The sequence below is a fragment of the Saimiri boliviensis genome, chromosome 13, assembly GCF_048565385.1.
Source record: "Saimiri boliviensis isolate mSaiBol1 chromosome 13, mSaiBol1.pri, whole genome shotgun sequence".
NCBI classification, from domain to species: domain Eukaryota; kingdom Metazoa; phylum Chordata; class Mammalia; order Primates; family Cebidae; genus Saimiri; species Saimiri boliviensis.
The window spans coordinates 98,418,598-98,444,331 of record NC_133461.1 but is presented as its reverse complement, the minus strand read 5'-3'; the positions used below and the strand labels follow the sequence as shown (position 1 = coordinate 98,444,331).

General features: G+C 45.5%; 1 protein-coding gene across 1 annotated transcript in view; it reads left to right on the top strand.

Annotated features, from left to right (window-relative positions):
• LOC101044555 (tumor necrosis factor receptor superfamily member 10D-like) overlaps positions 1 to 24,795 on the top strand; it is a 37,891-nt gene extending 13,096 nt beyond the window's left edge. Inside the window, exons 2-9 of the mRNA XM_074384245.1 lie at positions 1,701 to 2,036; positions 8,797 to 8,899; positions 13,103 to 13,213; positions 13,941 to 14,052; positions 15,080 to 15,265; positions 16,321 to 16,504; positions 21,687 to 21,759; positions 21,947 to 24,795. Of these exons, the coding sequence (XP_074240346.1) occupies positions 1,701 to 2,036; positions 8,797 to 8,899; positions 13,103 to 13,213; positions 13,941 to 14,052; positions 15,080 to 15,265; positions 16,321 to 16,504; positions 21,687 to 21,759; positions 21,947 to 22,080 (1,239 nt within the window). The 3' untranslated portion in view covers positions 22,081 to 24,795. The remainder of the gene's footprint in view (positions 1 to 1,700; positions 2,037 to 8,796; positions 8,900 to 13,102; positions 13,214 to 13,940; positions 14,053 to 15,079; positions 15,266 to 16,320; positions 16,505 to 21,686; positions 21,760 to 21,946) is intronic.
• The last annotated feature ends 939 nt before the right edge of the window (positions 24,796 to 25,734 follow it).

The window sequence follows — 25,734 nt, the reverse complement described above, 5'->3', positions numbered from 1 at the left end:
ACTTCATATGGAACCAAAAGAGAGCCTACATAGACAAGTCAATTCTAAGCAAAAAGAACAAAGCTGGAGGCATCATGCTACCTGACCGCAAACTATACTACAAGGCTACAGTAATCAACACAGCATGGTACTGGTACCAAAACAGAGATATAGACCAATGGAACAGAACAGAGGCCTCAGAAGCAATGCCACACATCTACAATCATCTGATCTTTGACAAACCCGACAAAAACAAGCAGTGGGGAAAGGATTCCGTGTTTAATAAATGATGTTGGGAAAACTGGCTAGTCAGGTGCAGAAAGCAGAAACTGGACCCCCTCCCTGACACCTTACACTAAAATTAGCTCCAGATGGATTAAAGACTTAAATATAAGACCTAACACCATAAAAAACCCTAGAAGAACACCTAGGCAAAACCATTCAGGACATAGGCATAGGCAAGGACTTCATGACTAAAGCACAAAAAGCACTGGCAACAAAAGCCAAAATAGACAAATTGGATCTAATTAAACTCCACAGCTTCTGCAGAGCAAAAGAAACAATCATTAGAGTGATCTGGCAACCAACAGAATGGGAAAAAATTTTCGCAATCTACCCATCTGACAAAGGACTTATATCCACAATCTACAAAGAACTAAAACAGATTTATAAGAAAAAAGCAAACAAAGCCATTCAAAAGTGGGTGAAGGATATGAACAGACACTTTTCTAAAGAAGACATATATGAGGCCAACAAACATGAATAAATGCTCATCATCACTGCTCATTAGAGAAATGCAAATCAAAACTACATTGAGTTACCATCTCATGATAGAATGGCCATCATTTAAAAATCTGGAGACAACAGATGCTGGAGAGGATGTGGAGAAACAGGAACAATTTTACACTGTTGGTGGGAGTGTAAATTAGTTCAACCATTGTGGAAGACAGTGTGGTGATTCCTCAAGGACCTAGAAACAGAAATTGCATTTGACCCAGCAATCCCATTACTGGGTATATATCCAAAGGATTATAAATGGTTCTATTATTATAAAGACACATGCAAATGTATGTTCACTGCAGCACTGTTTACAATAGCAAAGACTTGGAACCAACCAAAATGCCCATCGATGATAGCGTGGACACGGGAAATATGACACATATCCACCACGGAATACTATGCAGCCATAAAAAATGAAGAGTTCGTGTCCTTTGTAGGGACATGGATGAACCTTGAAACCATCATTCTCAGCAAACTGACACAACAACAGAAAATCAACCACCACATGTTCTCACTCATAAGCAGGTGTCGAACAATGAGAATACTTGGACACAGGGAGGGGAGCGTCATACACTGAGGTCTGTCGGGGAGACTAGGAGAAGGACAGTGAGGAGTAGAGAGTTAGGGAGGGATAACATGGCGGAAAATGCCAGATATAGGTGATGGGGATGGCGGCAGAAAACCACATTGCCATTTATGTACCGATGCAACAATTCTGCATGTTCTTCACATATGCCATGTACTGCAGAACCTAAAGTGTAATAAAACATAGATATATATTAAAAAAAAAAAAAAAGGAAGAGGAGAGACAGGGGTCCGGGGGAGGGAGCAGGCTCCCGCCCTGCTTCGCCTTGTGCGGTCCACAGCCTGGGCATCACCCGGAATCAAACCACACTTCCCGGGTCACCGCTGCCGGCCAGAACTAGTTTCTGTCGGTCCAGGTACCCACCCTTCCCGAGACCACGCCCCGCCCCAGGCATAAAAGCGGGCCGCGCGCTCGGGTCCACGCAGAGCGGGGGTGGGAAGTTCTCGGCGCCGGCCAACTAAGGATTTCCGGAGGATTTCTGATTGATTTTGGGGCTTTTGACCCAAAGTTCAGGAGGTACAACCTCCTCCCCCCTCCGCCTCGTGGAACTTCGGGGACAGAGCGTCCCGGCCGCCTCGACGGCTTGAGCAGGGCGCGACCCAGGACCCAGGACGGCGCCGGGAACCGGGTCATGGCTCCAGGCCGCAAGACCCTTTTCTTCGTCATCTTCCTGCTCCTTGGTCACCTGCCGGTAAGTCCCCGCCGCGGTCGGTGGCTGGGAAAGAACGCGCCTGGCGCAGGCCGGGAAGGGCCAAGGGGAGAGGGGACGGGGAGGGGGACGCGGCGGGGATGCCTGGCCCGGGTGGCTGCGGCTGCGATTCCTGGAAGAACTGGGTCCCGGGCTGGGCTGGAGCGACCCGGCCGCGACAGAGCAGCGCGCCCGCTCCCCCCGGTTGTCCCCTGCGGCAAGGACCGCACTGAGCTGCCCCGTAGAGAGTTCCAGAAACAATGGAGGGGTGGAGTCAAGATGGAAATTTCTGTGTGAAACCTCGGGAAGCCGCAGAGACGTTGCCTCTTTCGTTATTTAGTAACAGTAACCTGGTTTTTACACTGTAAAACATGTTTCTCGAAGACTGATTTAACACCCACTGAAAGAGCTTTCCGACGACGGCTATTTTACCACTTCCATTTCCTCTGCTCTGAAAGTGTCCGGGGAAGGGCAGGAAGCTGCAAACCAACGTGTTCGCGGTCAGTGTCTTCCGTGGCCACCCGTGTCCCTTCTGCCTCCCACAGGCAGGACTCAGGGCTGGCGCCTTCTTTCAGCATAAATGGTGTGTAGTTTCTCCTTGTGAGTTGGCTTTGGAAACAGATTGATAGCGGTGTGCACAGCGAGGACATGTTATAAATAAAATGGGCCTGGCGCGCCTGTAAATCCAAGCACTTCGGAAGGCTGAGGTGTGGTGACTCACGCCTGTAATCACAGCACTTTTGGATCAGGAAGTCTGGAGTTCAAGATCAGCGTGTCCAAGATGACGAAACCCCTTCTCTACTAAAAAAATACAAAAATTAGCCGGAAGCGCAGCTACTCGGGAGACTGAGGCAAGAGAATTGCTTGAATCCGGGAGGTGGAGGTTGCCGTGAGCCGAGACTGCGTCATTTGCACTCCATCCTGGGCAACGGACCGAGACTCTGTCTCAAATAAATAAATAAATAAGTAAATGCATACATGCATACATACATACAAGTTGCAGACTTCCAGGACTTTTTCAGAGTGATTGAGGTTTTTGCCAACAGCACTTTCTAAGGTTCCTTATATAATACAAAAGAAGAGCTGGGAAGGTGGGGTGGGGTTGTGGGGGGAGCAAAACAAGGTTGCAGTCACATTTTCACCATGTCAAAAATGATACAACTAACTTCTGAAATAGTTTATAGTGGGTGGACCTTCCTTGAAGGCAGCTCGGGGAATGGCTGTGTCACGACAGTGGTCCTGAAGAGAGAATGTGTGGGTGACCTGTGTACACAGGTCAGCAGCCTGAATTTCACAGTTTTGGGAATGTGAGCTCTCTATGTCCCAAAGGAGGCTTTAATCCCTCCGTCAGTCTTGCCTTCATAAATGCATTTCAATGCACAATCGCTTTTAAAAACTTTGGAGCGAACACAAATCACATTAGATGTTCTCAGGCAGTACATTCAGATTCATCATCTTTTTAACAAGGTATTGTATTTTACTGCGTGGGTGAGTCACAGTTTAATTCACTGTTGCCACCTAGGAGCAGCTGGTGAGATCCCATCCTGACTTTGCCTCTGCTGATTCCACCAGCATTGTTCTAAATAACCTTGTGTGTATCTTGTGTCCACATGTCCATGTGCACCAGCTTATTGGACAACTCTTTAGAAGTAGAATTTTACTTCTACTTCTGTGGGATAAGTGACTTCAGAAGTTTCTGTAGATGTTCACAAATTTTCCTCCAAAAGACCATTGAAGCCAGCTTACACCCACACCTGGTCTACAAACATGCCTGTGTCCCTACACCCTGGCTACCCTTAGCTTTCATTCTTTACTAGTCTAAGGAGTAAAACATGACGCATCACATTGTTATGCATTTTCATTCCTTCATGGTATTAGGGATTTTCAAGGATGCAGGAGTTTTTTGATACTGGGAGTACATGACCTGGAGACCCCAGATGAGACAGCAGGGGAGGGCGGCAGGGAGACTGAATTCCCAGCTGTGCACTTGGGAAACCGTGGTCAGCTGGGGCCAGTCGCTGCCACCTGCCATGCCTGTGAATAGAGATAAGGTCTGTGGCCTCAGGCTGTCAGGATGACATCAGATGAGCCTGGGGCTGAGCTCAGTTCCTGACCCCAGTTCTGGCTCTGTCAGTGCTGGTTTGGCCCAATCTCTGGGTCAGGTCCTTCCACCCCCCACCTCTCTCTCTATCAAAGTAGGAATCGAGAAGTTACTAAGGTTCAGAATCCCGGACTCTCAGGCTATCAAGGACTCCTGGAATTGGAGGCTGGGACAGCCGGGCCCTGCCGTGCTTCCTCAGAGTCAGCTCTGTGACTCTGGTGTGGCCCCAGCTCCTGCCTGTAAAATGAAGAGGAGATAACATATCTTCAGCAGCCCTGTGTAAACCTCAGAGGGCTGTGTTTGCAGGTGTCGGAGGACAAATCATATCCTCAGGGCTGGTGTCAGTCACTCTGGACTGGATCCTGAGGACACGTGTCCTCCACTCAGCAGAGGCTTCACCTGCCCCTACCTGCACCTCGGTACGGGCTCCCTGAACTTGGGGCAGAAGCCTTTGAAGACTGGGGTGGAGCGCCATGGGGAGGAGCCATGGAGGAACAGAGGAGCCAGACTTCAAGTGAGGACAGCGATGGCACTGCAGGGCCACAGCCTGGTTCACCTGTCTCACTTCCAGTTGTCCTCCTGGTAGACGCCCAATCCAGGTTGCTGTTTTAGGAGTGAGCAGGAAGGGTCTCCATCTACACGGCTGTAGATGGGTGCTCACGCAGCCTCTATGGAGGGGCCACAGCCCCAGTTCTGGTCCTCTGTCCTGTATCCAGGAGTGACAGAGCATTGAGGCTCTAGCTTCCAGGTTGGAGATGGGGACAGTGGGGACGGTGCCCTGCCCCGAGCCTGTGCTGTTGGGCAGCTGGTGTCCTGCTCCCAGCCAGAGACTGCACATCGTCATGTGGTGGATTTTCCTAACAACCCGGGGAGAGGAGGGCGGGTTGTTTTCTGTTTTACAAGTGGCAAAAATGAGATTTAGGAGCAATGTCTCTAGCATTTTGGGCCTCACCTCCTGTATAATAGCAACATATTTGTGCCTCTGCAGGGCTAGAGTTCTCTGAGCAGCTGTTTCTCGGTGCAGATCTCTGCTCTGCACTTGGCCCTCTGGGAGCTCCTGTGGTTCCTCAGCAGAGTCCACAGGCTCTCTGGGGTCCCCTCCCTGTGCCGCAGACTGGAGCCTGTCCTTAAGCGGTGAGCTGAGGCCACCACTGCGCTCACCTTATGGGCTTGGGGGGGAAAGGATTCACCCAGGATTTAGGCAGTGAGCCCTTGACTCTGAGAACACCTGTGCCTGGAGTCTGCTGGAGCCAGGGAGGACAAACGAGTCCCATGTGAATCCTGTTCCCTGAAGCCCATAGTGTGGTGGGAGAGGTGGCAGCAGGGATCATATCACTAATAGGAAGTAGCATGAGGGAGGCCTGAGGTCCCACTTGCTTCTCCTCCTCCACAGAGGCCGTGCTGGAGGGAGGCCGCCCTGGTGCAAAGCCACAGAATGTGGTATTGTTGGCCTAAGGCTGTTGTTTGGTTATAGTCACAACTGAGGGTTCCTGGAGGGAAGCTAAGCTTCCCTTTAAGGGCTCCTTTTTTTTTTTGGCTGGGCCTGAGAAATAAATCGACATGAGACAGGTGCACAGGAGAAAAGCACATACTTTTTTTTTTTTTCTTGAGATGCTGTCTTGCTCTGTCACCCAGAGTAGAGTGCAGTGGTGCAATCTTGGCTCACTGCAACCTCCGCCTCCTAGTTTCAAGCGATTCTTCTGCTTCAGCCTCCCAAGTAGCTGGGATTACAGGTGCCCGCGCCATGCCCGGCTAATGTTTGTGTATTTAGTAGAGATAGGGTTTTGCCATGTTTTTAATACAGCTTAAAAACACATGATGCAAAAGTAGAATGAAAAGGAGATTACATCTCCCCTTTCTCCGCATTTGATAGAACTCAGATGAAAACACCAGCTAAGCGGCAAGCGATATGAACACTCTCAACCACTTAGATTTAACTGACGTTTAAAGAGGAGGAGTAGAACGTCCACTGAACACTCATTCCTTTCTATGCTCATGATACTTTTGCCAAGGTAGACCAGGTTTGGGGCTATAAAACATACAATATGATCTCTAAACTTAATGAAACTAAACTGGAAATCAGTAACAGTATCTACAGAGAACTCTAAAATTTGGTTATTGAACAACACACTTGGAAGAAATCTGTGCTTCAGAGAAGAAGTAAAAAGGGGAGGAAAATATTTCAAAATAAATAATAAGGACAATATAACACAAAAACTGGTGGGAAGTGGCTAACAGTGCTGGGGTGAAATATTCAGCTTTCAGTGTTCCTGTGAAAGAACTGGGGGTTGGGGAGGTGGGGAGTTACTACTGAAGGATATGCAGTTCCTTTTTGGAGTGATGAAAATATTCTGAGATTGATTATAGTGATGATTGCATAGCTGTGAGCATATTAAAAACTATGGAAATGTAGACTTTAAGTGGGTAAAATATATGAATAATCGTTATTATTAATGATGTAAACTGTTGTCTCATTAAAACTGTCAAAAAAAGAAAAAAATGTGAAACCTATGGCCTAAAGATCTACATTAATCAATCATAAAATATAAGTGTAAATTTAAATCAAACATGCTGGGTGCAGTGGCTCCCGATTGTAATCTCAGCATTTGTGGGAGGCTGAGGTGGACGGATTATGAGATCAAGAGATTGAGACCATCCTGGCCAACATGGTTGAAACCAAGTCTCTATTGAAAATGTAAAAAATTAGCTGGGGGTGGTGGTACCTGCCTGTAGTCCCACATACTTGGGAAGCTGAGGCAGGAGAATCACTTGAACCTGGGAGGTGGAGGTTGCGGTGAGCTGAGATCGTGCCACTGCACTCCAGCCTGGCGACAGAGTGAGACTTGATCTCAAAAAAAAAAAAAAAAAAAAAAAAATTCAACCAAACAAAGTAACAAAGAGGAACATAAATCAAGGAAACAGAATGAAACCTGCAAAAAGAATTAACAAAATGGACTGTGTGTGGTAGCTTACGCCTGTAATCCCAGTACTTTGGGAGACCCAGGCAGGCAGAATGCTTGAGGTCGCGAGTTAGACCTGTCTGGGCAACAAGGCGAAATCCCAGCTGTAAGAAATATACAAATATTAGCTGAGTGTTGGGGCACATGCCTATCTGTGGTCCCCACCACTTGGGGGACTGAGGAGGGAGGACCACTTGACCTCGGGAGGCAGAAAAGGCAGAGGTTGTAGTGAGCAGAGATTACGCCACTGCACTTTAACTAGATGACAGAGGGAGACACCATCTCCAAGAAATAATAATAATAATAATAAATTGACAAAATGAAAAGTTGACCTTCTGAAAGGGTTAAAAAATAAAACCTTATAAACCCATCGTTGGGTGAGAGAGAGTAACAATGTGAGAGCAGAGAAAGGAGACACAGACATTACCTGAACCTAGAGGGAGCCCAGCCCGTGAAGGAAGGATTTGGGAAACATGCCTTAGCTTCACTGTCAACAACTACTTGGCAGGCCTTGATGGGGACCAACACTACATTTTGTCTTGTTTAGATCCAGGCAGTTGAACTGAGCCCAAGGTAAGTAGCTTTTTTTGTAACCATTTTGTTTTTGCTCAGAAGCAAAATTAGATAAAATGTAATTGAATTTAAGTTTACAATTAATTTTGTACTTTACAACAATCTCAGTTTAAGAAAAGTTAAAAAAAAGAATCCAAAAAAAATTTGAATAATAGTTGTTGACATGATGAATGCTATTATTGAATTTTTTGTGTGTGCTTTCTACAAACAAGGAAATTAACATTAACACATTACCACTATCTAATACGTGTAACGTAGCCTCTATTCCGATTTCTCCAGTTGTCTTCTAGTCGTCATTTATAACACAAAGATCATGGCCAGAGTCCCTGAATTGCTGGTTCATCCTTTTCTGCGACACTTTGATATTTAGTGGGAACAGCTTGTCAAAGTCCTTTGTAAAGCAGAAATTAATTACTTATGTTGGATGCTATATCCTGACTTTCTTTAAGGTTATATATATTATAACCCTCATTTGTGAAAACATGTATGTTTATATGTGTGTCTGTGTGTGTTTGTGTGTGTGAGAGAGAGAATTCACCCATTGGTTAATTAAACACTTGACCAAACTAAATATATTAGATGCTATTTCTGCTTGAAGGGCTCATATCTCTCTCTCTCTCTCTCTCTCTCTCTCTCTCTCTCTCTCTCTCTCGTGTGTGTGTGTGTGTGTTTATTCTTATAAAATGTTTTCTTGCCAACCACAGTGGTGAGTAACTGTTACCCAAGTTACTTGGGAGACTGAGGCAGGAGGATCACTAGAGGCCAGAAGTTCCAGGCTGTAGTGGACTATGATCACACCTGTGAATAGCTGCTGCGTTCCAGCCTGGGCAACATGGCAAGACTCTGTCAAAAGGAAAACAAATAACTCTTCTTGCTCACATTTTCTGGGGTAAAGGTATTTTATGTTATAATATGAGGAAAGGATACAGAGGAGTTTTTCTTTATAGAAAATAGCTGCCCTAACAGGCCAAGGGACAGACACACATACAAAAGAATGAAGGTTTGGAGCTGGAAAAACGGTTTAAGCTCTGATGGCTTTTGTCACTTGGGGTGAAGGGAGTGTGAGATGGAGCCTGGGAGAGGTGAGGTCTGGAAGCCACTCACGCCCATCTATGCTTTGTCCCCACAGGTCCAAGGTGCCCCTATCGACAACGCCCCGCTGTACAAAGCTCCCCAGGAGACAGTGAAACAACAGCCACAAAGGTCCAGCCTCAAGGAGGAGTGTCCAGCAGGTGCACTTTTATTTTTAAAAATCAATTTATTTTATTAACAGATAAACATTGTATATATTTATGGTATACCTCATGACGTTTTGAACTATGTATGCATTGTGGAATGCCCAAATCCAGCTAATTCACATACTTATATATTTGTGGTAAGAACACTTAATATCTGCTCTTAGCAATTTTCAGCTCTCTGGATACAGAGCCCTGGCATAAGCCCTCTCTGTCCTTTTTATGTGTAGGTTCTATAGTCTTGCTTTTCTGTGGGTTCTGCATCTGGTCACAACAAACTGCAGATCAAAAATATGTGAAAAAAACAATAAAAGTGATACTACATCAATAAAGGTAGATAAAAGGCAATGCAGTATAGCACTTACTTACATAGCATGTGTATTGTATTAGGTATTACAAGTAATCTAGACAGATCTAAAGCATATGTGCCTGGCTTATCTGCAATACCACCCCAATTTATATCAGGAACCTGAGTATGTGCAATTTGCTCCATGGAAGATATTCCCTGTGAATAGAAGGAAGGAGTGTACAACACATTGTTTTACTAACTGTAGTCACCATGCCCCACAAGACATCTCTTGAATTTTTCCCCTGGTCTAACTGAAATTTTGACCAACATCCTTTGTATCCTTTGACCAACATCTCCCCGACCCAGCATCCAACTTCAGCCCTGGTAATCACCATTCTACTCTCTACCTCACTGAGATCAACTTTTTCAGATTCCACATGTGTGAGATGGTGAGGTGTTTGTCTTTTGTGCCTGGCTTATTTCACTTAGCATAGTATCCTCCAGGTTCATCCATGCTGTCACAAATGACAGAATTTCCTTCTTTGTTAAGGCCGAATAGTATTCCATTGTGTCTGTGTTACCACGTTTTCTATATGTTTTCAAGCATCGATGGACATTTAGGTTGATTCCATGTCTTGACCATTGTAAATAATGCTCCAGTACACATGGGAGAGAAGATGTCTCTTCAACATACTGATGTCATTTCCTTTGGATATACACCCAATAATGGGATTGCCAGCTCATATAGTTGCTCTATTTTTTGTGAGGAACCTCCATCCTGTTTTCCAAATGGCTGTACTAATTTCCATTCCCACTGACAGTGTACCAGCGTCCCTTTTTCTCCCCATCATCATCAACACTTGCTATTCTTTGTATTTTGGCTAATAGCCATTCTTAAAGGTGTGAAGTGATATTGTATTGTGGCTTTGATTTGTATTTCCCTGATGAGTGATGTTGACAACACACTATTTTTGTATATCTGTTGGCCGCTTTGATGTCTCCTTTTGAGAAGTGTCTGTTCTTCAGGCCCCTTGCCTGTGTGTCCATCTTAATTGGACTATTTGATTATCTGCTGTTGAGATGTATGACTTTCTGTGTATTTTGGATATTAACCAAAACCTTGGATCTTTTGGATATTGATCTCTCATCCTGTAGTTGTTTCTTCACTCTGTTCATTGTTTCCTTTGTTGTACAGAACCTTTTTAGTCTGATGTAATCTTATATATTTTTGCTTTTGTTGCCTGTGCTTTTGGGGCCATAGCCAAGAAATCATTGCTGAGACCCTATTTCATTCCATCAATTTATCTTTTTTTATGTCATGACCATTCCGTTTTGCTTACTATACCTTTGTAATATATTTTAAAATCAAGTAGTACAATGCCTTCAACTTTGTTCTTTTTGTTTGTTTTGCTAAAGATCTCTTTGGTTATTTGAGGTCTTTTGTGGTTCCATGCAAATTTTAGAATTGTTTTCTCTATTTTGGTGAAAAATGTCATTGGCATTTTAATAGGCATTGCATTGAATCTATAGATCATTTGGGTAGTATGGATGATTAAACAACATTGAGTTTTCTAATCCATGAACATGTATTGTCCACTTATTTGTAACACTTTCCATTTCTTACATCAATGTTTTAACAGTTTTCAGATCTTTCACCACTGTCATAAATTTATTTAAGTTGCTGCCTTGACATCCATTTTTAGGCCCAATGTAAGTTATTTAAAAACCAATCATACCACAGCATCTTTTGCCCAGTTGATAATTCCTTTCCCTGTTTATTTGGTTTTTGATATAACACATCTGTTCTTCATCTCCCTGACCCAAAACCCAGCACATCCCACAGCAGGATGATGCATGTATTGTTTTGCTTCACAGTAACCATTGGTACTGTTGGCTTTCTTCTGTCTTTTTCATTCTTTATTTTCTTTTTCTTCCTGAGTGTGACTTGGTAATTTCAAATGATCTGTTTTCAAGCTCACTGATTCTTTCTTCTGCTTAATCAACTCTGCTATTGATATTGTCTGTGGGATTTTTTAGTTCAGATATTCTGTTGTTGAATTTTAGAATTTCTGCTTGGTTCTTTCGTATGGTGTCTGTGTGTATACAGAACTTCTTGTTTTGCTCGTGTATTGTTTTTCTGACTTCACGTAGTTGTCTATCTGTATTCTCTAGTAGCTGACTGAGCTTCTTTAAGATGGTGTATTTTCGATTCTTTGTCAGCCTTTTGTAAACCTCTATTAGTTTAGGGTAGTTACCTGTGCTTTATTTTGTTTCTTTGGTGCTGTCATGGTTCCCTGATGGCTCAGCAGCCTGTGGCAATGTGTTGGAATGTGTGCTTTGAAGCAGCAGGGACTTATTCCAGTCTTTACAGACTGGCTCTGTTAGGGAACGCCCTTCACCGTTCAGCCGTTCACAGATTCTGGGGAGGCCATGTGGTGTGGTTCAAGGGTGGTCAGAGGCTGTATCCAGAGAGGCGACCTGAGGCCTGTGTTCATAGGGTCTGAACTGACACTGGAGTGGGCCTTAAACTTGGGTTTGCAGATGTCAGCCAGGTGCTGTGATGGGTTTCATTCCTAGGTCCACAGGGAAGGGCATAGACCATGAGTTTATGGGGACTGACCTGGCACTATGGCAGACCTGGAGGCTGAGTCTATAGAGGTGGGCCAGGATCCTGAGTCTATAGTGCTAGCTGGCAGGCACAATCTAAGACTGATAGCGCATCTTATCATGCCCTTATCTTGATGTTCTTCCAGACTCCTTCTTCTTGCACTTGCTCATTCTTTATTCCATAGGGATAGGTTGGATGATTTCTGAGAATCAGGCACCATGGTCATGGGGCTTATAAGAGGTCCTGCCCTCATGAAACCTTTTTTTCTGGGGTAGTATTAAGATACACACATCAGCATAACAATGAGAAATTCCTGATAGGAATCATGAAGAATCATTAAGTGATGAGTAAGACAAAGTTGAGGTTGGTGGGGCCTCTCAGCGATGGTGATGTTGGCCAGTATCCAAAGCTGGACAGGGCTAGCATTGCAGAGAGCCAGAAATAGTGCTCCTGAGCAGCCTCCCCAGGAATGAGAGGCCCAGGGTGCAGGGGCGGGGGGATACTGAGCAAAGACAGGGCCACTGTGGTGAGTGGACAGCAGACAGGTCAGGTGGGCAGCGTAGGCAGATCACATGTCAAAGAGGTTGGATTTTATTTTGTTACTTTATTGTTAAAAAAAAAAACACCCGACAAAACAAAAAACAGCACACTGGGCATGACATGGTGTTGTGGCTCACATCTGTAATCCCAGCACTTCGGGAATCAGAGGTGGGTAGATCACCTAGGTCAGGAGTTCCAGACCAGCCTGCCCAATATGGGGAAATACCGTCATGACTAAAAATATAGATAATTTGCTGGGTGTGGTAGTGGGTGCCTGCAATCCCAGCTACTCCAGAGGCTGAGGCAGGAGAATCACTTCAACCTGGCAGGTGGAGGCTGCAGTGAGCCCAGATTGTGCCACTTCTCCCCAGCCTGGGCAACAAGAGCAAAACTCTGTCTCCAAATAATAATAATAATAATAATAATAATATTTCAAAAACTTAATATTGATTACATATTGAAGTGTAGTGTTCTGGATACTTTAGATTAAAAATGGATTGTTAAAAGTAATGACCTATTATTTTTACTACTTTAATATGGTTCTTATGGAATTTGAATTTCTTATGTGGCTTGTCTTATATTTCTTTTAGTGATGCCAGTCAAAAGTATGTAATAGATGCAGAACTGATGAGAAGACCAAGCCTGGAAGAGTAGATTTCTCTGTCTGGATTCCACTGAGGGCCAAAAGAGGAGTTTCCCAGCCACTGTCAGCCTCTGGGAATTCTGTGGCAACTCATTCATTGGCTTTTCTCTCCCTTCCCAGGATCTTATAGAGAACCTGCTGGAAAGTGTACCGGGTGCAGAGAGGGTGTGGATTATACCAATGTCCCCAACACTTTGCCTTATTGCCTCCGATGTAAAGTTTGTAAATCAGGTACAGAATGTGTGGACCCCTTGCCCAGATGTGGTGTGCCGAGTGATTAGGTGGGAGTGTAGCCGATGTGAGTCAGGGAACCGAGTTCCAGCCCAGCTTGGTGTTCATCATACCCTGTTCCGTGATTATGACTTTGGTTGATGGAAAAAAAATAGAAATCTTTTTTATAATACATGCCACCTGGCTGGGAAATCTTTTAAACTATCGGCTGCAAGGAGGTGGTGGGATGTTTATGGCATAGAGAAGTCCTGGCCGAGTGGACAGGACTGGGTGTCAGCGGTAGCGCAGGTCTGCTCCGGGGCCGGGCTCTCTCCCCGGGCTCTGTGCTCCTGGAAGGTGCTCGGCCTCACTCAGCCTTTAGGTTCTCAGGCCCCTCTCTGTTCTGCAGCAGGGCAGGGGCTTTTGGGGAAGTCACCTAAGTGCTCCTCTCCTTGCAGAGTCTCTCAGGTGATGCCCCTGCACCTCCCTGAACATGTGATCTAAATGATGCTTTTCCCCTAATCTGATGTAATAATTAATGAATTATGGTCCTTTTGTATGACCCTGAGGTTTGGTGACAGCTGAAGGGTGAGTGTCCTATATGAGCCCCGAGTGTGCTGGTGCAGAACCGGCCCTCAGAACTCCTTGGCGAACTGAGTTGAGTAGAGTGGGAAGGGTTGGGGTGGTGATGAAGGGTCAAGGGACAGGCCAGGGAACTCATTGCCAAAACCTTGTGCTCTGTCATCAGATGAAGAAGAGCTAAGTCCCTGCACCACGACCAGAGACACAGAGTGTCGGTGCAAGCCAGGAACTTTCCGGAATGACAATTCCACTGAGATGTGCTGGAAGCGCCCCACAGGGTGAGACAGCCCGAACAGCTTTCAGGAACCCGAGAAGACCCGAGTCACCTGGTACCCCTTTCTCTCCCCTGACCCCATGGAGACTCCAGCCCCATGAGGCATCCCTGAGCTTGTGGGGTCTCCTGAGCCTGTGGTGGCCCCTCTTGGTCCATGTGCCTGTCCCCACCGCTGCCCCCTACAGCAGGCCCTTCCCACTCCTCCCCAGCACGAGTCCCTTTGGCCAGGCCAGATTGTTCATCGGGCTCAGGAGGTGACTTTCTAGGTTCTTTGATACTTTTCAGGGGACCTAGGAAATGTGATTTCCTTTTGAAATCTGAAGAAAACACTTGAATCCAGTGTGGCTTGTATTTATTTGTCCTTATTCCAAGTTGATTTTTAAAAATGTAATTTTTAACATTTTCTATGCAGACAGGGACCCATAAAGACAAAAGTGCCCCCAGCCCACAAAAGTCACAGTAAGGCCATGGGTGGAGCTCTCTTAAGTTCCCAGGAAGAGCTGAGCCCACCCAGCCGGCCTTGCCCCTGACCCCTGATTTCTCAAAAAGTCCTTCTCTTTCCTATTTGACTTTTAGGAGAAAACAGTAATTTGCTCTTCTCTGGCCCCACAATGTTTGCTGTGACTGGGAGGAACCAGCAGACAGGGAGGGGCGAGGGCTCACTTGTATTGTGGGTTAACTGGAGGATGGGGTTCAGCTTGCGGCCACATGGGATTGTGATAGTCTCCTGGAGTGCGGCTCCTCCTAACGCAGGCTGCCCCTGCAGCCCAGGGAAGTTCAGTGTGTGCCCAGCACAGAAGATTCCTGGAGCTGCAGCTCTGACCGCAGAGCAGGAAGGCTGAGGGGCTGAAGTACGCATGCTCAGACACTTCCCCAGCCCCAACCAGGGAGCATGGGGGAGCCCTGCAGAAACGAGGAGCCCTTCCTTCCCCTGATGGCTTCTCAGGGACATTGGACGGGGAAGGTGGCTCCTCTTTCATTCCACCTGGCCAGTTTACCCTCAGGAGTCTCCCCATCCTGTATATACTCAGGTGTCATGGAGATATGGTCCTGGACAGTAATTATACCTGCATCAACAAATCAGCTGTGAATTCCACTGAGAAAACCCCAGCTGCAGAGGAGACAACGACCACTACCCTGGAGACTCCTTTGGCTCTCTCTCTCTCTGTCATATGTATCATTGCAGGATGCGTTCTCATCATTTGTATTTTACTTTGGTAAGAAACTCACTTCTTTCCTGAAAGTCATCCGCTCAGATAGGTGCTGGCTGAGGGCGGGGCACTGGGCACTCTCTGCCCTACACTCTCCCACTCTGTTCCCACAGACAGAAAGGCCTGTCCCTGCCTCTAGTCTAAGTGTCTCTGGCCTGGCTCTATCTTCCTCCTTGTGATCACCCCATCCCTGCCTCCCGTACACCTCCTAGGACCCTGGTCACATCAGTCCCTCTCCCGGAGCTGGAGGTCCCCTCATTTCCCAGCCAAGTCCAGTAGGGCAGGGCCAGTTCCTCCCATCTTCAGGCTCAGCCAGGCAGGGGGCAGTCAGCTCCTCAACTGGGTGACAAGGGTCAGGATGACAGTTGGCCACAAGATTTCTTCAGCCTTGGTCAGAACAGAACAGAGCAGAAAACAGATTTTCCATGTGTTTGTTTTTACTCTAGTTCCCTTTGTATTCCCCCTTTCTCTGGGTGAATTGCAAGGGCTCATTGCTGTCCCCAGGCCTGGGGCTCCTTGTCCAGTGTCCAGCCCCCAGCCTGCCCCTGCCCCCCACTGCCCTCTGGAAGGGAAGTGCTTCATGGGTCCCTCCCCGCCTGCTAGGGAGACTCCTTCTCTTCCAGGTGATGGAGGGGATCCTGGATGTGTGGAGAGAGTGGGTTGGTTTCTCCAAAAACTGGGGGCATCATGGGTTCAGGAACTGCAGGGCCCAGGAGGACACAGTCCCTTGTCCTCATGGTGGCTCTCACTCTCTGACATGGCCTGGGGGCTCTGGATTGACTGTGGGGGACACGTGGCCTTTTTGAACACCCCACATACTGGCTGGCCTTGCTACAGCCCTGTCCTTCCTGCAGCCTGGGTGACACCCTCACCCACAGCCTGCACCCTGAGGATGGGGTGACCACCTGCCCTGCATCAGCAATGGGTCCTGGATGTGCTGAGCCTCAGCTGCCTGGGATGATCTCATTGGAAGGAGTTGGGAATTGCAGGTCCAGCTTCATACTGGGGACTCTGAATTCAAGCCCTGGGTATGGACCTGAGTGGGCAGTTTTCTTTCCCAGGGTCGTTTTCTGTTATTGCTTTTGCTCACAAAGGCCTGAGACTGAGGACAATGCCCACAACGAGATCCTGAATAATGGAGACTTGCAGCCCACCCAGGTCCCTGAGCAGGAAATCGAAGACCAGGAGCTGGCTGGGCTGATACATGTGACTGTACGGTCGCCAGAGGAGCCACAGCGTCTGCTGGTGAGTTGAGGATGGACTGTGCCATGCCTGGCCTGCTGCCTGCACAGGGCTTCATAGACAGGGGTAGAGGGCAGTGCCTCTGCTCTCCTGGCCTAGGGGGACATGGAGCCTTTGGGAGACAGGAGACTGCAGGAGATGGAGCAGCTGCACTCAGGTGGCGACTGTGCCACTCTGCAGACATCTGCCTCTTACTCCCTGTCCTGTCCTTGCTGTGTCCCCAGAACCTGGAGCTCCACAGGCACAGAGTGGGGGTCACAGGGTTCGTTGATGACTGAATGAGGGCTGCATGGTCTCCACTGTGTGCTCCTAACAGAACTCAGGGAGCCCCTGCTTGAAACAGCAGGAGTTTTAAAATTTACTCCAAAATAATTACTACATTGTACATGTTTCACAGTAAATCTTTGTCCAGATTTCCGATCAAGTATGTAAGGAGGCTTCTGGGAAGAAGTAGGATTTCTGAGTCAGTGCATAGAAGTGCTTTTGTATCACACAAACACACACATCCAGATGTTCACAGCGGTTCATCAGTTTGGGTATGATATTGAGTAGGTATGAAATCTGGACACAGATTTTTAATTTTTTTAAAGCTTCAAAAAGTTCTTTCCTTCAAAATAAAATGAGATGATCCTATCTAATTTCTTATGGACTTTTAAAAAAACGATTTGGTTTGTACCATACACCAATGGAACCTAGGTGCCATTTCTTTTGTGATGCTGTGTAAAGTGAGGAACTCCCTGTTCTGAGTCACTGTTTCCTTCCTCCAAGCCTGTTTAAGAACTGATTCTCCAATTTTTCTCTTTTAGCTCTTCTTTGATCACTTGTTAAATATTTATCTTGGGCCAGGCGCGGTGGCTCAAGCCTGTAATCCCAGCACTTTGGGAGGCCGAGGCGGGTGGATCACGAGGTCAAGAGATCGAGACCATCCTGGTCAACGTGGTGAAACCCCGTCTCTACTAAAAGTACAAAACATTAGCTGGGCATGGTGGTGCATGCCTGTAATCCCAGCTACTCAGGAGGCTGAGGCAGGAGAATTACCTGAACCCAGGAAGCGGAGGTTGCGGTGAGCCGAGATGGCGCTATTGCTCTCCAGCCTGGGTAACAAGAGCGAAACTCTGTCTCAAAAAGAAAAAAAAAAATTTATCTTGACAAGTATCACTTTCCACCCAACATTCCTATACCACTTTTTTTTTAATAAAGAAAAGCATGCAAAGGTAAGGAAACAAATAAAAACTGTCAGCAATTATTCCATGCTGCTGAATCACACTGGACATGTGTTTTGTAATTTGTAGAGATCTGATCTTGCTATGCTGCCCAGGCTGGTCTCAAACTCCTGGCCTCAAGTGATTCTCTCACCTTGGCCTCCCAAAGTGATGGATTACAATCATGAGCGACTGCACCCGGCCGGCCACATTGCACATTTTTTGAAAGTGGTAAATGCATAGCCACACATCTACCATACCATAGATAGGTGCTCATAGTGAGAGTCCCCTAACACTTTGTCCAGACCCTAGCCCTTTTTAATTCATAATACAATACATAATTTCTTGTGATTGTTTGTAGAAATCTTTATGCATATGCCATGTATATTAATACATGAGTATCTACATTTTCACATATGAATATGTACATTGCAGGGATTATATTATGTATAATTCACTGCCAAAGGGAACATTTTTTTTCCTTTTTAAAATGTATTTTGATTCAGGGGGCACATAAGCAGGTGTGTTACCTAGTTATATTGTTTGATGCTGAAATTTGTGGTGTGAATGATCTCATCACCCAGGTAGTGGGCATAGTACCCAACAGTTTTCATCCCCTCCTCCTTTCCCTCCCTCCCCCAACTAGTAGTCCCCAGTGTCTGTTGTTGCCATCTTTATATTCATGAGTACCCCATGTTTAGCTCCTATTTGTAAGTGAGAACATACAGTATGTGGTTTTGCATTCCTACATTCATTTGCTTAGGATGATGACCTCCAGTCTATCCATGGAGCTGCAAACAACATGATTTCATTCTTATTTATGACTCTGTAGTATTCCATGGTGTATATATACCACATTTTCTTTATCCAATCCACTGCTGATGGGAACCTAGGTTGATTCCATGTCATTGCTATGATGGATAGTGGTGTCTCTGGGTAGAATAATTTGTTTTGTTTTTTGTATATACCCAATAGTGGGGTGACTGGGTTAAATAGTAGTTGTTTTAAAATTATTTGAGAAATTTTCAAACTCATTCCACGGTGGCTAAACTAATTTACATTCCCACCAAAAGTATATGAATGTTCCTTTTTCTTCATAGCCTCACAAACACTTGTTGTTACTGGCTTTTTAATAATAGCCATTCTGACTGTGTGATATGGTATCTCATTGTAGTTTTGCTTTGCATTTCTCTGATAATTCATGATGATGAACATTCTTTTATATGTTGGTTGGCCACTTGTATGTCTTCTTTTGAGACATAAAGCCTGTTTATGTCTTTTGCCCATTTTTAATGGGGTTGTTTTGTGTGTGTTCAATTAAGTTACATATAGCTCCTGAATAGTAGACCTTTGTCAGATGGATAATTTGCAGTTATTTTCTCCCATTCTGTAGGTTGTCTATTTATTCTGTTGATTGTTTTTTCTCTCTTTGCATTTTTTTTTTTTTTTTGAGATGGAGTCTCACTCTGTCACCAGGCTGAAGAGCAATGGCATGATCTTGGCTCACTGAAACCACCGTCACTGAAGTTTAAGTGATTCTCCTGCTTCAGCCTCCAGCTATTACTACAGGCATGCCACCATGCCCAGATAATTTTTGTATTTTTAGTAGAGACGGTATTTCACCATGTTGGCCAGGATGGTCTCGATCCCTTGTGATCCACCTACCTCGGCCTCCCAATGTGGCGGGATTACAGACTTGACCACCGCCCCTGGCCCTTTCTTTTTATTTTATTTTTTGAGACATTCTTGCTTTGTCACCCAGGCTGGAGTTCACCCTCCACTTCCCAGTTTCAATTGATTCTCCTGCCTCAACCTCCCTAGTAGTTGGGATTGCAGGCACACACCACCATGCCTGGCTAATTTTTGTATTTTTAGTAGAGATGGAGTTTCATCATGTTGGCCATGCTGTTCTCAAACTCCTGACCTTAGGTAATTTGCCTGTCTCGGGCTCCCAAACTGCTGGGATTACAGATGTGAGCCTCTGCACCTGGCCTGTTGACAGTTTCTTTTTGTTGATAGTTTCTTTTGCTGTGCAGAAGGTCTTTAGTTTAATTAGGTCCCACTTGACAATTTTTGTTTTTGGTGCATTGCTTTTGAGGGCTTAATCATACATTATTTACCATGGCTGATGTACAGAAGGGTATTTTCTAGGTTTTCTGCTAGGATTCTCAGAGTTGATGGTTTTACTTTTAAACCTTTAATCCACCTTGAGTTAATTTGTGTATATGGTGAAAAGTGGAAGTATAGTTTTCATTCTTCTGCATATGGCTAGCCAAATATCCCAGCATTATCTGTTGAATAGGGCTTTGAATTAGTCCATTTTCATATTGCTATGAAGAAATACCTGAAACTGGGTAATTTGTAAAGAAAAAGAGGTTTAATGGACTCACACTTTGACATGGCTGGGAAGTCTCACAATTATGGCACAATGGGAAGAATGAGCAAAGGCACATCTTACATGGTGGCAGGCAAGAGAGCATCTGCAGGGGAACTGCTCTTTCAAAACCATCAGATCTTATGAGTCTTATTCCCTATCACAAGAACAGAACAGGAAAAACTCGTCCATGTTATGCAATTACTTTCCACATTTTTTTCAATTCACTTTAAAATTAAAAATCTAGAGGCTGGGTGCAGTGGCTCACACCTATAACCCCAGCACTTTGGGATGCCAAGGCAGGCAGATCATGAGGTCAGGAGATCAAGATCATCCTGGCTAACTGGGTCAAACCCCATCTTTACTGAAAATACAAAAAAATTAGCCAGGCATGGTGGCACACACCTGTAGTCCCAGCTACTCAGGAGGCTGAGACAGGAGAATCTCATGAATCTAGGAGGTGGAGGTTGCAGTGAGCTGAGATCACATCACTGCGCTCCAGCCTGGGTGACACAGAAAGAGTCTGTCTCAAAAAAATTAACATAAATATTTAGTTTATTAAAGAAGATAGCATTTGGAGTCAAGTATTTTATTGTAACTGAGTTGTGATTTGTGTTCGTATTCCAATAAGTTATTCCTGTTTCTTCTTATGGATGTTGAATATTTGGTAACCATATGAGTTTGGATAGCCCTGTAATTTCTATTAGAAACTTAATGCATCTGCTATGTTTTTAACTTTCCTCCAGACATACATTTATATTTCAATGTCAAAGTTTCATTCTAAGGGATTTTAAATGACATTGAAAATGATTATTGTGTCAGCCCCCTTCCAAGAGTCTTGCCTCATTTTTGTTTTCCATCTTGTTTCCTAGGCCAGACCTTTCAGAACAGTGTTCAGCTGTGCTTGGGAAGGCAGGTGTTTGGGTCCTGATTTGATTTCCAGGGAAGGCCTCCAACATGCCACCCTTAGGAATGGTGTTCAATTTTGGTTTCATATAGAAATTCTCCTCATCAGGAATACAGCCTCCTATTCTAAAGGTTTTGAAAAAAAATCAGAATAGGTATTTAATTTTACCAAATATCTTTCCAGCCTCTATAAAGCCTGATGTTTTATTTAATTACCCTATTGATATGGTACAGTATTAATGATCCAAGATCATTTACAGTCTTGAAATGAATCATTTTGTTACATTTTCCTGGGTGCTCTCATATACAGTCTTCTGCTGAGACATCTGCTGGTAAAAATTCTGTAAGGAAGTGATCATCTCCTGTGAAGGTGGGTGGGAGTTGATTAGATGGGGCAGAAGGGGACTTTCTAAGGTGGTGGGAATGTTCTGTGTCTTGATCAGGGGATGATTACACCAGCGTATACAGTAGTCAGAGCTGGACAGAACACTTACACAGTGAACACTTACTGCATGTCACTTATGTCTCAATGAGCCACTGTCACATAGAACCTGAGAGCTATGCAGAACTAGAGGGTTATCTCCATCTCCATGGAGACCTGAGAGGGGAGGTGCTGCAGATGTCAGGGCTGGCTGGGGGTCGGGGTCAGTACTGGACTGCAGGACTCCTGACTGATCACAGCCTTCCCCACTGTGTGTTACAGGTACAGGCAGAAGCCGAAGGGTGTCAGAGGAAGAGGCTGCAGGTTCCAGTGAATGACGCTGACCCCACTGAGAGTAAGTATTTTGTGGCTGGAGACACAACAGGAGGGCAGGGAATAGGGACAGTGTCCTACCTGCTGTCCCCATAGCTGAGAGAGCTCTTCTGGAGCATTCAGTGCTGGAAGTGCGGGGTCCTATGTCGATCCTGGGCTGATTATCCCTGGAGCATCAAGACCCTCAGTCTCTTCTTCTGTCTTCTCAGTCAATGCCTTGCTGGATGCCTCGGCAGCACTGGAAGAAGGACGTGCAAAGGAAACAATTCAGGACCAACTGGTGCGCGCCGAAAAGCTTCTCTATGAAGAAGGTGACGCAGGCTCTGCTACGTCCTGCCTGTGAAAGAATCTCTTCAGGAAACCAGAGCTTGTCTGGTTTACTTTTTCTCTTACAAAAGGAAGAAGTCTGGAAGAGACAGTCCAGTGCTTGACCCATGCCTCAGCAAACGCTGCTATCCAGTGTGGTGCAGCTTACCTGAGGTCTTACCACTTTGTCAATGCACTTGCAGTAATTTTAATTCTGGCATAGAGTTATACGATTGCGTATTAAGGGTAGTTTTAAGCATGTATTAAGGGGTATATTAAGTGATGTATTAATATTGTGTATTAAGCGATGGCTTACGTCTATAATCCCACCACTTTGGGAGGCTGAGGCGGGTGGATCACTTGAGCTCAGGAGTTCGAGACCAGCCTGGGCAACAAGGTGAAACTCAGTCTCAATTTAAAAAGAAAAAAAGTGGTTTTAGGATGTCACTACTTACAGTTCTTCATCCTGAGACAAGTCTTTTTTTCTGTTTCTTGTTTTGTGAGCTCCATCCTTGCTGGTGTGTGCATTAATTCCATCTAGCTACAGATGCCGCACAGCCACGATGGTTTGCCTTATGGTTTTTTAACTTTGGAACTGGATGTTCTGGCTATTACCTGCATATTCAGTTTAGGATATTTTTGACTTAATGAAGCGATTATCGATACATAGCCCCGTAGTAAGTCATGAGCATTTAGACTTATGAGGATTCAACCTAAAGTTATGCACTTTAAGATAGGATTATCGGGGCTTCTCCAAGTTAAGTAGAGAAGCATTTGCATTGCTTCATACTATCTGACGTACATCTTTCTATTTTGCGATTCTTGAATAATGACGTAAGCACGAAAAAACTTAAGAAATGCACTTATTAGGCTGTTTACCTGGGTTGCCTGGATGCAAACCAGCAGTCACAAATGACTAGAAATATAAATTGCGATGAAGGGAGAAATCCTCCCTCTGTGGGAGGCAGTGACTGCGTTCTAGGTCTCCTCCCATGCCCTGTGACTGGACCAGGGTTTAATGGCCTTTCTGGTCTTTCCACTTCCATCGGGTGTCCCACGCATTGTCCCCTGAACTTCTTGAAGGCACAGGGTGCTGCTGCCTTCTGGTCTTTGTCTTTGCTGGACCTTCGGTGCAGGACACTTGGCCTTAGAGCTCAGAGGGAGCCAGTCTGGTCTCAGTTCCCTTGTCCCTTCTGCAGAGGCCTTGAAGATGTATCTAGAGTATCAGCCTTATCAGTGTTTGCTAAGCTTGTTCTTTTAAAGTTAGCTTCCTGACAACATGAAATTGTGGGTAACCCCCCATATAGGCACGGAGGAATGAGAGCTAAGCAGAACCCTGGCACAGTTAGGGCTTGAGGAATATCTCAGTTTATAATGTTACTACTCAGCTATTTCCTTTCATATAATCCTTTACATAATCATATATTAGTTTATAGAATCAGGGCTTATAGAATCCCTTTATATAATCCTCTGTATATAATCATATAATAGTTGATAGTATGAGTGCCTAAAGAATATTTCCCTACGTATATATGTATCTTAGTTCATAATTGGAGGAATGCCTAGAGTGGACACAGTACAGAGCATGACTTAAGGAATAAGCAGCTTATAATCGGCGGAATGCCTAGAGCAGACACAGTGCAGAGCATGGTTTAAAGGAAAACAGTTATACCAGGACAAGAATCCACGGCCCAGGCGGCAGCATTCAGTATAATAAAGATACCCGCTGTATGGCAGGCTTGGGACGAGAGCCACTCCTCCTGATAAAGGAGTTGTAGGACCTTGCTCCAGTTCTTGTGGAGGGCTGCCCTCAGAACGGCAATCCACCTTGGTGACTGTGAACTTTATCAGCTCTTGCTACTGTGCTGCTTGTAAAGCATCTCCCATAGAACTCATTGGAAGCTGCCAGAAGGTGGCGGTAACATTTGACAGCTCTGTCACTACTATGAGACTTAAAGCATTCTGCCATAAATACTCTTAGAAGTAGTTTGCCCATAGATAGAAGTATTGCACACTGCACCCTCTTCACTGCGCACGGCCCACCTTCAAGCCTCGGTGACCTAATGGGGGTGGACTCTTTACTGCACACGGCCCTTGCCTTCATGGGAATGAGCCCCTTGCTGTGCACTGTCCACCTCCTAGCCTAGGTGACCTAATGGGGGTGGACCCCATGTTTTATTGCTCATGATCCTATCACTATCCTTAAAGATGATTTCACTCACTGCCCTGCCCCCTAACCTATACACAATAAATACTCACGCTTCTGGACATTCGGGGCCTCGCCTGACTACTCCGCTCATAGGTGGCGGGGCCCCTCGAGTCCAGCTGCGTTTTCCTTGTACTTCTGTGTCCTGTCTCTTTATTTCTCGGATCCTGTGCCTCAGTACAGCATGAGGCTCACCCCACGACCCTGTGGGACCATCAGCCGTACAAAAATTGTTGGAGGTTTTTGGTGTTGGTTGGTTGGTTTTGGTTTTGCTTTATACCCAGGCCAAAAGGCACGTAACAGCTGGTCATCCCGAGGGCCTCCTGAGGCGCTGCGTAGTCCTGCCCGAGAGGCGCTGGCCCGTGGACTACTGAGCACGTGCCCTGCAGGGAACCTGAATTTGACGAGCAATTTGATGGCCCTATCACAAGAATTTACTGTACTAAATCACGTAACATGTTTCATTAATAGTTTATTGTGCATTAATCACATGTTGAAATGAGAACATTTTGGCTATATTGCATTGAATAAAATGTCATGAACATTCATGTCAGCTATTTCTTTTTACTTTTTTCATGAGGATATTAGAAAATATAAATTTGTGTTTCAGACTCACCTTATATATCACTGGGTAGTGTGTGTGGTACATTTCACACGCATCTCATTTCGTCCTTCGTATAGTCCCTGAGATGGTGACACTTGCTCCATCCTACCAGGTAAATCGTTCCTCAGAGTCGGTTTGCCCCCACCTGGCTCTGCCTCCGTGTCCACGAGTGAAGCTGAGTTAAGTGTAAAACCAAGTTTCTGTCATCAGCAAGGTGGTGCTACAGGAGGCTCTCCGCTTTTCCTCTCTGGAAGCACCAAAGGAACATCTGTGCGTGAATCAGTTTGATCTGAGAGAAAAGCAGAAACCTGTTGAGAGACTGTTACACGTGGAGAACTGAGGAAACATCCACACTGAAATGCGCTGGACAACCTGGGACACACTCACTTGTTTCCCCAGAGGAAAGGTGTAGGTGCTGCTCTGGGTTCCCCTGGAACATTTCCCTCCACCCCTGCCCGTGGGCACCTCAGCCTCACCGTGGAAGCCATGGGCTGCGAGCTACTGTTTTAATCCTCTGCAATCCTCTACAATAAACACACACCCACCACCCACCAAAACACACACAGCGCCTTCAGATATTTGAGCATGTTTAAAACTGTTGATTTAGATAAGGTGTTGGATCACGCCTTGGAGGTGGAGTTGGGCAGATCACTTGAGGTCAGGAGTTTGAGACCAGCCTGGCTGGTCTAATACAAAAATTAGCCAGGCATTGTGGTGCACTCTTGTAATCCCAGCTGTTCCGGAGGCTGAGGCACTAGAAGTGCTTGAGCCCTGGAGGAGCTGGAGGTTGCAGTGAGCTGAGATGGTGCCACTTCATTTTAGCCTGAACCACAGAGCGAGACTCTGTCAGAAAAACAAAAACCCCAGCGTAACAGTTGATT